This window comes from Rana temporaria, chromosome 2, assembly GCF_905171775.1.
Source record: "Rana temporaria chromosome 2, aRanTem1.1, whole genome shotgun sequence".
In the NCBI taxonomy this organism is placed as follows: Eukaryota; Metazoa; Chordata; class Amphibia; order Anura; family Ranidae; genus Rana; species Rana temporaria.
The window spans coordinates 463,638,051-463,652,030 of record NC_053490.1 but is presented as its reverse complement, the minus strand read 5'-3'; the positions used below and the strand labels follow the sequence as shown (position 1 = coordinate 463,652,030).

Sequence of the window (13,980 nt, the reverse complement as noted above, 5' to 3'; positions counted from 1 at the left end):
GGACACTTGGCTGCATTTGGGGACACAAGGCTACACATGGCTGCATTTGGGGACACAGGGCTACACATGGCTGCATTTGGGGACACATGGACACATTTAAAAAAAAAGTATCAGTATCGGCGAGTACATGGAAAAAAAGTATCGGTACTTGTACTCGGTTCTAAAAAAGTGGTATCGGGACAACCCTATATCTTATTATCACTGAACACTCTATTAGTGTCACTTGAGATGTCAGCAGTTAGTTCCGACCCAGTGTCAGATTGTATGCCACACTATCACAGTCCCACTCTAAGTTGCTGATTGCCACCATTACTAATATTAAAAAATAAAATAAAGAAAAACTCCAGTATATATACCATAATCAGCTTTGTCGGTCGTTAAAAAAAAAACCGGCTCCTAACTTTAGCTGGCTCCTAGATTCCAAGCAAATTTGTCAAGCCCTGGGTTAAGGGTTAACAAAAATATACTTCCAAAATCGTACTTTTGTTTTGAAACTTATCTTTTGGATAAAGAATATTGTGCTTTTTGATAAAAATTGGACTGATTAGCTATGTTTGTTTATGATCAATATCCGAGAGTTACTAATTGTTTCCTCCCTGTTGTACAGGCACTTTCCTGAATTTTTGCGCAGTCAGCATTTCTGTAAATATCAGATTGAAGTGTTGACCAGTGGAGTAGTTTACCTGTCAGATATATTGTTCTGCGAATCAGCACTCTTTTACTTTTCAGAGGTAAGAGTACAATTTGTTTCTGGTTTCATCACTCGTTATCATTTATGTTGCTCATTGTCAATTATGTAAAGAAAAACTGTTTTAAAAGAGAAGTATGTTTTTTTTTTTTCCAGTATCCTACTTACCTAGGTGGATGCAGCATCGGTCCCCCTGCGCCTTTACACTGAGCGATCGAACACCGCCAATCGCTTAGTTTGTGACGATTGATGAGTAGAATGCTGCAGACTGTCAGTCACAGCTGCTCTCTGCTCCCTCCTCGCTCACTGGAGCGCTGGGCTGTGGAGGGGGCGGAGTGGCCGGCTCACACACTCAGCGGCTCGCTGGGTGACTGAGCCTCGTGTCAGTCCAGGGACCTGGCAGATCCTGACTTCCATTGTTGTGATGATGTTGCCCCCGGTTTGACTTCTGTGACATCAGCAGAGAGTGGACTTCAGCCCGATCTCTGCTGAAAACTGGTCGCAGACGTGTAAAACGAGTTGTACTCCTGTGATCCACAGGAGAAGTACAGCCAAACAAGCTTTGGCTATACTTCTCCTTTTTTTAATTTTTGGCATGTAATGTTTTCATCTTTTCTTAGTTTGTTAAAAGATGCAGTATGGCAGATCAGATAATTGTAGTGAAAGCAGCCTGTGGGTTTGGTTTGGACACCATAAAACAAACCTGTATGCTCACCAGCCAGTTGAGTATCACTATTACTGGTTTATTACCAGAACATTTTCCAGTTATCAGTGCTTTGATAATTTCAGTTACTCTATCATGCACCTCTGTATTCACATTAATTTATGTTGCTTTCTTAAAGATGGAGTTTTTTGGCAGTATTTAAAAGCCACTGAGTTTTTTTATTTTATATATCTATTGCTATTTCGCGGATGCGATTTTGATGCAATTTAGGGGAGACTTGAGGTCTTTGAATCTGAACTTGTATCAAAGTCTGACCAAAAGTAGTGCAGGGACTACTTTGAAGTCGGCAAGACTTGAAGTCATGCTAATATGAATGGTTGTCATTGGAAATCATGGGGAACGACTTGTCATGCTACTTTGAAGTTCCAAATCGTGGGACAAGTCGTACAAGTATGAAAGGGGCCTAAGGCAAAAATCGCGTGACTTTAAAGTCGCAGTAGTGTGAAAGGGGCCTTAACTGTAGGTAGATCCCAATTTTGTGACTTTATCAATTGCAGAGTAGTTGCTGGGATTTGCTAGAAGCTTGAAATGAGGGTTCTCGTTCGGTATCTTTTAATGAATTAAATCACTTTTCATTAAAGCGTAACTCGACTTTTTTGTTGAAGAAACATTCCCCTCTGGGTAATCTATGTACATTACAAAGGATTATAACAACCTTTGTTGCCAATTCCTACATTTTGTTATTCTGAAGAAATTACTGTTTGTTCTTCTGTGCTAAGTGGGTCTAATGGGTGTGGTTTCATAATTATCAGCTGTGCAGCTGCAGAGCACAAATGAGGAAATCTGCTGGGTCTGCATCCCTTTAGAGGTGTTCCTATTGGAAAGATCTCAACAAAAATGTAATTTTTGTTCCAAGGGATGCCTGAAATCTGACTTGTATCTTAGGCAGACTTCTGGGAAAATTGTTGAGCCAAATCCCACAAGCAAATGTTTCTGGGAGACGTTCTGTACACATTCTGTGTATAAAACAACTCCAGGTAGCCATACTGCATTGTATTTTCTGAAAATTACAGTGGCTCCAGATTGAAAAGGAAAGGTAATTTTTTAATAACATTTCAATTACAATATGACTTGTGAAGCAATTGTATACACTATATTTTTTTCTTTGTTAACCCCCCCCCATGAAAGTGGAGTTACCCTTTTAAATGCAAAGAGTGATTGCACCAAATCAGATATCATCTCTTTACTGACTTGTTGGCATTCTCAAAGCTTATTTTGGTTACTGCACTTTGCACAACATCTCTGCAGTTTTGCATGGTCTGTTTGTGTAAGTTCATATGACTTTAGTTTAGAAATTATGCCACACAAATGACCAGTCATTAATGCATTATAAAGTATTTCACAATAGCTGATTGCTTGGAGAGGTTCCCATACATGAATAAAGAGTTACTTTCTGTATCTCTTGACCTTCTTCCTCAAGTGTTTCTTTGCATTTTTTTATTATCCACTCTAAAAAAGCCATTGGGTTCAGTGAAGTAATAAAGTATTGTTTTTCACAGTACATGGAGAAGGAGGATGCAGTAAACATATTGCAGTTCTGGTTGGCTGCTGACAACTTCCAGTCTCAGCTTGCAGCTAAAAATGGCCAGTATGATGGGCAGGAGGCGCAAAATGATGCCATGATCCTCTATGATAAGTAAGTATTAGTTGTTTAGGATGCAGTTTCAATTTCTTAAAGTCTAGAATGGATGTTATTTTATATTCTAGAATGGATGATATGCTATATCCTATCAGCATGTTCATGAAATGTTTTACAAACTGGAGGTCTGTAAATCTAAGTGATTTGATACTTTTTTTATACTCTTTAGGTATTTTTCTCTGCAAGCAACACACCCTTTAGGTTTTGATGACTCTGTACGTCTGGAAATTGAGTCCAACATCTGCCGAGAGGGTGGCCCACTCCCAAACTGCTTCACCACCCCCTTGCGTCAGGCTTGGACCACTATGGAGAAGGTGAGATCATGACATTCTGACCATAAACTTTTGTTTGCACAGTGAAGCATGTGTCTTTCTGCCAGTATAAAAAGAAGTCTGTTTTAAGTTTTCATACATGTGCTGTCACAAGTAATCTGATTATGTTGTGTTTAGATTGGTTTATTGGGAGGTCAATTGAAAAGCTGTTCTCAAGCTTGTGAGTGCGAATCAATTGGGATTTATCTGAGGGAGGTTTGCTCAGATGAATGTTGGGAGACTCTTTCTGAACCTTCAGGCTAGACACGACAATTCTGAGACATGGGTGGTGGCTTCCTTAGACACAAAGAAGGCTTTTGACTCAGTGGAGTGGCCTTACCTGTTTCGGCTTCTGGACTCCTATGGGTTTGGCCCCGTTTTTATCTCCTGGGTGAAACTATTATACACTGAACCATTGATGAGATTACGGTTAATGGTTAAGGATGAGCTCCGGCATGTTCACACAGTCCACGTGCAGAGCCCACCAGCAAGTCGGCGCTGGGCTAATCACTGCAGCTGCGCATCGGGGCAATGTCTCGCTGTCTGTGATTAGCGCAGCGCTGACTTCCTGGCGGGCTCTCCACGTGGACTGTGCGAACACGCTGGAGCTCATCCTTATTAATGTTATTATGTCTAAGCCTTTTCCTATTTTTCGTGGTACTAGACAGGGTTGCCCATTGTCTCCACTCCTGTTTGCCCTGGCCACAGAGTCCCTAGCGACTAAGTTGAGGTCTAGTGATACCTTCTCTGATCTTCGAGTGGGGTAGTTGGACGAACGCGTGTTATTGTATGCAGATGACATGCCGCTATATTTGCAGGATCCAGGTCCCTCGCTTTCAGCAGACTTTTTGTGCTTATTCAGGAGTTTGGGGACTTCTCTGGCTTCAGGAGTAACTTGGCCAAGTCGTCTCTATTTCCCATTGATGAAAATGTAGTGGTCCCCGCCGATTGTCTGGTTCCTCTGTCTGGATCTTTTAAATATCTCTAGGTTTTTGGAACTAAATTTGGCACAGAGTATAGGTGCCAATAAGTTCGGTGTCTTTTTACAAGAGCGCTGTTGAAAATGTCATAATTGTAGAAGAGATTACAACAGCTCTCTCCAGGTAATTGTATGTGCTTCCCCCCCCCCCCCCATATTGTCTTTCAGGACAGCAACCTTTTGAGAGACCTCGGCTTCTCCCTTCTTAGGAAACGCCGCCCAGCCTAAATTTAAAAGGCATGCTTCCCCGTCAGCTCATTAGTTTCGGGGTTTCCTCCGGCAAGGAGACCTTGTTGGGGGTCGTGGCTAAAGACAGCCAGGAAGGCTGAAGCCTGTATGTCCAGGAAGGGGACAGAGGTCTCTGGGGACTAGTAGCGGTGCGATGTCTTGGAGAGATGTTGCACATTTTATTTTTCTGTCGCCCCAGCTCCCCGAGAGTGTGTCATGGAATGCTTTGGGGGCCCGCTTTCAGGTTCTCAGTGGAGACTCAGGAGGAGGTGCTCTCGCATTTTTGTTTGCGAGTTGCATTGGAGCTCACAGCGGGGGCCGTGTGGCGGGTGACGTCACTTCCGGCAGCAGTTGTGCACCTCTCCTTGATCCACGGCTTCCGGCTCCAGCTGCTGATGCTGGAAGCGGGCGGGGCTTTGGCTGATGGGGAGCCGGAAAGGTCGCACGGGCGGCTGGGGGCTCCAGAGGCCAGACCATCCCTTTTCACGACAGGAGTGTTTCAGTGTCAGGGGCCATCCTGGTGACTCCTGGCGCAGCCGACATTAGCCACCATAAGGTAAGGAGGACCAGGGGATTGCATACCTTGCCTGTCTGTCACTTGTAGCTCCACAGGTGGGGTTCCCTCTTGGTGGTCGGAGGGGAGGAGGCTCATGGGACCCAGGGGTTGGTGGTTCTATGTTCTCTTTTGGGGGGTGGTCCCTACGTGTCTGGCTGGTGGAGGGGGGAAGGTCCCAGGGTTTGGACTGCCTCATAGAAAACAGGGGACGGGTGGTAAAATCCCACAGCCCCAGACTGTACCTCACCAGCGGTAGTAGGGTACTATACCCTTTTCTTCTGGTCACCCCTTCCTGTGGTGGTTTCCATTTTTGGTTGCCCCATTTAGCACGATCGCATAGGCGGCATATTTTACCCTTCCGACAGCATGGCTGGTATGTCTAGGGAAAAGAAAGTAGCCACAGCTCGCAAGGGGGTGGATCTATTGCGCTCCAAGCTGGCCCACAGGAAGCATCCAGCGGTGTCACTTCCGGGGCGTATGATGTCATCAGCGGGCGCCAGACGCTGGTTACGGCGCAAACAGGGAGCATGGATGATGGCTCAGAGGCTAAGGGCTCTGATTGGTCTGCTGGGACCTGGGTTCAAAACCTAATGAGGGAAAGCCATTCGTATCCTAGGTACTGCACAGCACCTGTATGTGGCATCTCTGTGGCCTAGAGGTGAGAACTTGGCATCCCTGCTGGTCTGGTTTTCAAAAGGGAAAGACCCAGCAGCAACTGCAGACCACGAAAGTGGTGGGATGGACTCTTCTGTGACATCTGCACAGGCAGCGGAAGCAGGCACCAGCACCTCACAGGTAAGCCTGTGCTTGTACTTCCATGCACATCCTTTTGAGTGTTTTTTTTTTTTTTTTTTTTTCTCCTTGTAACCAATAGGGACTTTTTTTTTTTTTCTGCACAAGGTGTATGGAGTGGGTACGGCTGTGTGGTAAAACACGAGGCTGGCCGCTGAAAGGCAAGTCATGGCTCACAATCGATGCAGCAATGGGAATCTGCCTAGAGACATAGGATCATGTCCTCGTGTAGGCTACTTCTGACCTTTGACAAGTCCACTTTATGAAGTGACTCAGCGGTTAACACTTCAGCTCTGGGTCATTGATTTGATGGGGCTGAGAGTCGGTTCCCTGAGCGGTCTCCTGGGGACTCTGGCGTGTCTAGCCAGGGGCTAAGGCCAGTGTGGCTGACACTTCTACTTGGCAACACTCGGGTGGCAAGTTCAGATCCCCCAACATTCTAGTACTTGAAGTCAAATATGTCTCATTGATATTAATAAAACATTAACAGCGCTTGAAGAATCAAAATTCATCAGAACTGAATAGTTCTTAATCTGCAGTGATATATGATAGACAAATGAAATTCCAGACACCATTCGTGTGAACCTTGTCAAGTCCTTATCGCCAAGTCCAAGTATGTAACCAACAATTTTAAGATGTCATTTGTCAGCTTTAAAACTTCACTTTTCTGGTGTTGGTACTATAAACTGACTATCCTGCTCTGGTATATACAAAGGTATTCCGTCACTCACGTGCCCCTTCAGATATTCTACTCACCAGACCACAGCAAAAATGCAGCATTGAAAGATTCTCTCATCCAGAGATCACCGGCAGCTTTCCCCCAGGTGTGTGTTGATTCCAGTCAATGGGTGCATGCATGAGTCAAAGCGAACATGGAAGTAAACAGAGAAGCTCCATATAGTGTACAAACCCTTTTATTAAAAATAATCACTCCCTCGCATTCCGCATATGCTTACAAGATAAAAATTGTTTAAAAAGCGCATCACTTAGAGAGACATCTGCTCACTCAGATAGAAGTTCCTCCGAACGATCTAGCAGCTGGGTGAGTCCCGGGTAGAGGTTTCCTCCTGTGAGAACGATACGTTGCGTAGTATTCTAGTACTTGCATCAAGTTGTGGGTTCTCCCTGTGTTTGTGTGAGGTATCTTGCATGCCCCAAACTCAGGCTGGCGTTTTATATACCTGACATATTGGCTGGGTAGAGTGCACTCATGACCAGAGGGGTCAGCTCACACGGTCTGCACTATAGGCACTGCAGTGAAAACTTTGCCTGTGTAGGAACAGCAAACCAGCTTGCCTAAAATTTTCAGGCCGGGATGTTCAGGTTCTCCTGGTCGACTCCCAAACAGTCAAGAAAAAGAGCTTGCATTGAAGGTGTTGCACCTATACTGTGCCTTAAATACTAAGGTCATCAGTTTGAATCCTAACCAAGCTAGCACCCTGCATGTTTCACTAGTGTTTTGATGTTATAGGGTTGCCATCTGGATGGTGCCTGATCGCCACATGACCTGTAAGCACCTATACACATATAGACAACTAAAAATCTCTGGTGACCAGGGCCCGATATCAGGGGGTGGCCCCCTGTATGGCATCACGGAGGGTTAAAGGCCTTCAGGTGACCAGACCCTAGCAAGATGCTCAGGTTTCTAGAACACTTGTTAAGTGGGAGAAGGCCTGTATAGTGAATCCAGTAAACCCCCTCATTACAAAATTTCTCTGGAGGAGGTGGTTGCAGGAGGAAAAGAAAACGCTCCCACTCCACGACCAGGGATAGAGCAATGGAAAAGGGCATCTCAGAATATTGTTGGACACAATTGCAGACACACATTAATGCATGGTCAGTAAGAGGACGGGCAGCCCCCCAAATGGTGTGTGGCGAACGGCTTGTCCAAGACTGTGTGATATCCCTCCCACGGGGGGGGGGGGGGGGGGGGGGACCTGTTCTTTGTCCTGGGAAGCGATTCTTGAATCGCATAGCAGACAAGACCAGAGCTCTTCCTGTGAAATTAAAGGGTGACCCATGTAGGAAGGCTGGGCTATGGCCACAGCACCCTGAATGCACCCGATCTCATCTGATGACGGAAGTTATGACTAAACTCGGTGCAGTCATCTTCTTGCAGTTGGAGGCACTTCCATATTAACCATCTATAGGGGGGTTAACCCTGGAATTTCTAGTTTTCTCAGTAAAGGGTTGGCGCTCTTGGGTAGATGCCGTCACTCAGAGCTGGCATTTTCCCCAGGTGCTATGCCATCTTGCCCACTTAAAGGACTCCGGTTCTCTGTCCTAAAGGTTTTGGGAACCGAGTGGTCTTGCTACCAAGTGGGATCCCTTAAGATTATATTTTATGCTCCACTTACCTGAGATTGGGAGGCATTACGGCAGCTGGACCAGTGTTAGGTCTGCAGTTTCCCAAGTAGGACCAAACTTTACTCATTGTTGGCCCTTGTGGGATCTTCCTTTTTTAACTTTTGGTTCATCTGTCAATAAGGGGTTTCCTTCCTAAAAAAAAAAAGGGGGGTCAAAATCTCTAGCAGTACCTGGGCAAGATGACCTTGGCGAACAATCAGACAAGCCTATATGTAGGGAGATCCGAGAGAAGCTGAGGCTACTCCGTGCCAGATCTGTGCAGCCGCAACGTGATTCAGCTCTCCTACCTTTTACCTGACACTAGAGGCTGATCTTGTCAGCAAAGGGATCAGGCTCTTTGAACACAGAGTTCTGAAAGCCGTAGTCCCACCCTAAGGGTAAGTGCTCGCTTTTGCTCTCATAGGTTGCTGTCCTGAAAGACGATATAGGAAAATTAGAGTTACTTACTGGTAACGTCTTTTCCGGGAGTCTTTTAGGACAGCATTGTGTACCCACCCTTGTTGGTTTTTCCTTTTTGGGTTCCTGACTCGAACCATCAAAAAATTAATTTATGTATGTGTATGATGCGTTCTTGTCTCCCCAGCTGGCTGACGTTGCTCTTGAAGAACTGAGGAGCTGGCGGGGTAGCATGGCTTTTAAATCTAGGCTGGGCGGTGTTTCCTAAGAAGGGAGGAGCCGAGGTCTCTCATAGGTTGCTGTCCTGAAAGACTCCCGGAAAAGACGTTACCAGTAAGTAACTAATTTTTTATGAATATAACTGTAACGGTCACCACCGTTTACGACCTTCCATCCCAGTCACGACAGCTTATCTGACACACAGACAAACCAGCAGGCCTCCCATTTCCCAGAATAACGAGACTTGCTCCGTGTTCTCTGGTTTCAAATGAAGACAATTTTAATGGTTTCTTCTCAGTCTTATATACAGTACAACCATGTGACAGTATTCAAAGGGACAATGAGATTTCCACCCCCCTAATCACACACTAAGGCTAATTACTTAAACATTCTTTAATCAACAACAAAACACCTTCACCCACTCCGTCTCCGCACACAGCTTGACACCTCTGAGCATCAATAGGCTAGGCTCTAGACAGTGTTATCACACGTAAGCAGTATTTAGTATGCATAATTAGAGTTCTGGGAGCAGACCTGGGATTAACACCTGTCCGTTACAACACCTTTACACAAGGACAATGGAATGTCTTCCAAGCCCTGATGCAATTAGCATGTCACTAGAAATGAGTCACTATTGACTGGTTGGGCCCACATCTTGCAATCTCTCAAGATCCTGCAATATGAATTATTATTGATGTCCTATCTCATGTAATACATGAATTATGATTCCCTTGCCACCCCATGCCCAAAAGGCACAGGGTGGACTCAGACCCAAGAGTTATCAGTGACACTGACACAGGAGTATCCCCCATCCTCACAAAGTCTCTGGATGTCCCGGGTCATTCCGTTACAATAACTAACTTTCAGTATTAATATTTTATATTAGTATCATTATTACAAATTAATATAATTTTTTTTTATTTCAGGTCTTCTTGCCTGGTTTTCTCTCCAGCAATCTATATTACAAATACTTGAATGATCTCATCCACTCAGTTCGAGGGGAAGACTACAGTTGGAGTGCAGCAGGCAATGCAGGTCAAGGGAATCAAGGCACACCCAACCATGAGCTGTATTCTGGCTCTTCTGAGAACTCAAGCTCTCAGGTGCTGCTCAACAGTAATATCGTTTTCTGTTTAATGGGATTCTTCTATGTCTTTATACATTTAAAACCAATACGGTTTAGGAGCAGTGAACACAAATTTTTTTTATGCAATTTTTTTTTTTCCTTTACTGATGTGCACTGATACGGCTGCACTGATAATGATCAGTGCTGATGTCCCCTTTCACACTAGCTGGTTATCAGCTCTCTCCTCACACTATGATAGCGTGAGGAAAGGAATGCCGATGACTGGCAAGTGTGTTTACATCATGATCAGCTGTGATTGGACACGTGGTAAAGAACCGCTGTGATTGTCCCTTTTCCCCCGATCTGTGATCAGCTGTGTTCAAAGGAAACAGCGATCACAGAGCATGCCAGATGCATTCCACTGTGGGGGCACAATCACGGTAGGACGTCATATGGCGTCCTCCCAGAAATGGCTAACTGTGCTGTAGCCTTCATTTTGCTATAACGCAGTCGGCTACTGGGTAAAACGGCACTTTTACTTATAGCTTATGTGACTAGTTTTGCTTAAATCTTTATCCAATCTTCTTTTTTTTTTTTTTCCTACATGCTTACTGGCATTTCTACTTTATTTAGATAAAACATAAAGATTTACAGAATATTTCACAGTCTGTGTTTCAGTCTTTTTTAGTGGAGAACAATACATAAGCAGCAAACTTGTAATATTGTAAGTCCTGGTTCACACTGGTGCTACACGACTGTTGTTGTACGACTATCATCCTACTTTGCCGTGAGACTTCGGGCCTACTTCCATCTGACTTGGATGAAGAGGATACGATTTTGCTCCGACTTTAAGATAGTCTGACTTGTCCTTTGACCAATCAAAACAATCCCAGTGTGACATAAATTCATTTTCCTGCTCTTGTGATCACCATGTCAGATGTCACAAGTCGGTTGGTTAGGCGAGGATCCAACTTTGATATTGAATGGGCTGAAAACGGACCAAATTTGGACCAAAGTAGTGCATGAACCTTTTTTTAAAGTCGTACCAACTTGTGTCGGATCAGTTAAGACAGCTCTCATAGGGAACCATTAATCTGTACACGTCATGCGACACATGCTCCTAAAGTCTGAGTGTATGTTGTACCCGTGTGAACTGGGCCTTAATCATGGAATGAGAGACTAAGTAAAAGTGATTGTGTTAAAACTTAGTTTAACCACTTAGGCTGCTGCTGTCATACTGCGGCAGGTCGGATCGTTCCCGGGGACCGTCGTAGCTGTATGTCGGTCCCTTTTAAGAGGGATGGCGCTTGCACTGCACAGTGGGGGTGCCGATGCTCATGACCGGCGGTCGCGAGCGATCGTGGGCAAGAGAGGAAGAACAGGGGCGTGTGCTTTATAAATGCCAATGGTCCCAAAAATTTGTCAAGTGTCCGATATGTCCACCATAATGTCACAGTCCCATTAAAAAATCGCAGATCACCACCATTAGTAATAAAAAAAAGAATTTAAAATGCCATAAGTCTATTCCATATTTTGTAGATGCTATAACTTTTCAATATACGCTTTTTGCGTTTTTGCCAATAAAAAAAAAAAACATGAAGAATACATATCGGCTTAAACTGAGGAAAACAATTGGGGCAATTTATTACAGACAAAAATACAAAATCTATATATATTGTTTTCAAAATTTACGCTTTTTTTTTTCTTTATAGCGCAAAAAAATAAACTGCAGAGGTGATCAAATACCACCAAATGAAAGCTCTATTTGTGGGAAATACAGGGCATCAATTTTATTTGGGTATGGCGTTGCACGTCATTGCGCAGCCAATTCTTACGGGGCTGATGTGGTTAATATGTTTCTTATTCCCTAACAGAAAACTCTATAAATGTATGCTTCACTGCTCTAAGATGGAATCTCTATTCCAGAATTGTTACATATCATACCTGAGCATGTGAATAAGACTACCGTAGGGGGTAATGTATTGCAGGGAGTAGCCGAGACAGCTGCCGTGGGACCCCAGAAGAGGACGATCGGGGCCACTCTGTGCAAAACGAACTGCACAGTGGAGGTAAGTATGACATGTTTAAAAAAAAATAAAAAATACCTGAACCTATAGTGTCACTTTAAGGGGGAAACCTTATTAAAGCGGGATTCCACCCGCAATTTTTTTTTTTTTTAAAGTCAGCAGCTACTAACAGTGTAGCTGCTGACTTTTAATAAGGACACTTACCTGTCCTACTTGCCCGCGCTGATGGCCCCCCGATGCCGATCCCACGATCGATGTAGGTCCCGCGCCGCCATTCACACTAGGGGGAAACAGGCAGTAAAGCCTTACGGCTTCAATGCCCATTTCCTACTGCGCATGCGCTAGTCTCGCGCCGACTTGTGAATGGGCGGCTGCTCTCTGAGAACACACACAGTTCCCAGAAAGCAGCGCACCCCATTCACTAGGAGAAGATGAAGAAGACGGACCGCGGCTACGGAAGAGGCAGATTACGAACTTCCGCATAGCAACAGGTATTTCGGGTAAGTATCATTTTATTTTTATTTTTTTTTATGATTTTTGGGCAAATGTTTTTTTCCTGGGTGGAACTCCACTTTAAGGAGATCTCCAAAATTAAGCAAGCATCAAAAAATGGGAAAATACATTATGCAGGTAGTAAGAACGGCAGAAGAAGCATTTATAATGAATCCATCAGAGATTACTTAGACAGCATGGCAGGAGACGCAGAAAATGTATCGATATTTGTCCTTAAAAGCAGATTTTTTTTTATTATTATTAAAACTGAGATCTTTTGAGGAAGGAGAATAGATGGGTCACTTTTTGGTAACAATAGCTCAAGCTCAGCAGGACCCTACTATTCTGCAATTCGAAATTCTGAGGGTGAAATTGTATATGACACGCCTTCTATAGTGCAAATGTTTGAGAATTATTAAATCTTATTATATAGATGTAAAGGGACTGCGATATCAAACTTATCTACTCATTTTTTAGCGACACTTAAGTTCCCAAAATTAAAACCTACTGATGGACTAATGTTGGGTGCCCGTCTGTCTTTGGAAGAGTTCGACTTGGCAGTCTCACAAATACATAATAGAGTGCTTTGACTGCTCTGTTATACAGGTGGATCGAGGGGCTACTTCAGTATAGCTATGCTTGCAAATCTTTCAACTGCTCAGGAGCTTAAGTTTGAGGGCCCCTTCAGGCCTTTAGTCCAATAAAAGTCACGTCACTTTTTTTTTTAGGCAGAGCATGCTTTGTACATTGTGGTGTGCTTCAGCATGCATGGGTGTGGATGCCATTTTAAATGAGTGGTAGTGCAATGTGGTATGCAAGGGGCACTAAGGGTATTTCTACACCTATACATATGCAGCAATGTGCATTTTAGGTTAATGTTGCCTTGTGGTAAAGTGTTTGGTTTTTTTTTATTAATGCTTTATGCAAATTGAGCATTAACCATTCAAAATAGAGATTTTCCCTATATTTTTTACTTTTCTAAAATATAACTTTTTTTTTGTACAATTATTTTTTTTTTTTTTTTTTTTTTCAACTGACCAGCTTATTTTATGTGAAAATGCACAAGAAGGTAGCTATACCCCTTCATGTGATCTAGCCTTAAAGTAATGAATAGGATTTCTGAAAAAGCATCTTCATGGAGTAAACCGTGCAGGAAAGCAGAAGTGTGAATGGGCCTCTGTTATCTACATCTAAACAAATGTGCAAGAACTGTATTTTTAGTCGGTTCAGCACTTTTTATGGATGATGCTAACCTATTTGTTGTTCCAGGTTAATGTCAAAAAAAGCAATGTAAAGATTTTGAAAAATTTTGATGAAGCAATAACTGTTGATGCTGCAAGCCTGGATCCCGAGTCACTTTATCAACGAGCGTATGCAGGGTAAGAATGCCTGAACACCAGTATTGGAAGAAGAAAATTATTTCTTCCTGGTAAACTGAATACATTGCAAATAGATTGGTAAACAAGACAGTTTTTTTTATTTAATTTATATTTTCC

At 43.6% G+C, this 13,980-nt stretch overlaps 1 protein-coding gene across 2 annotated transcripts in view; it reads left to right on the top strand.

The window, feature by feature from the left end:
* AKAP10 (A-kinase anchoring protein 10) overlaps positions 1 to 13,980 on the top strand; it is a 66,481-nt gene that overhangs the window by 38,555 nt on the left and 13,946 nt on the right. For both annotated transcript variants that reach the window (XM_040338651.1, XM_040338652.1), the window contains exons 7-11: positions 608 to 731; positions 2,912 to 3,048; positions 3,221 to 3,365; positions 9,826 to 10,002; positions 13,754 to 13,863. In XM_040338651.1, coding sequence (XP_040194585.1) covers positions 608 to 731; positions 2,912 to 3,048; positions 3,221 to 3,365; positions 9,826 to 10,002; positions 13,754 to 13,863 — 693 coding nt within the window. The remainder of the gene's footprint in view (positions 1 to 607; positions 732 to 2,911; positions 3,049 to 3,220; positions 3,366 to 9,825; positions 10,003 to 13,753; positions 13,864 to 13,980) is intronic.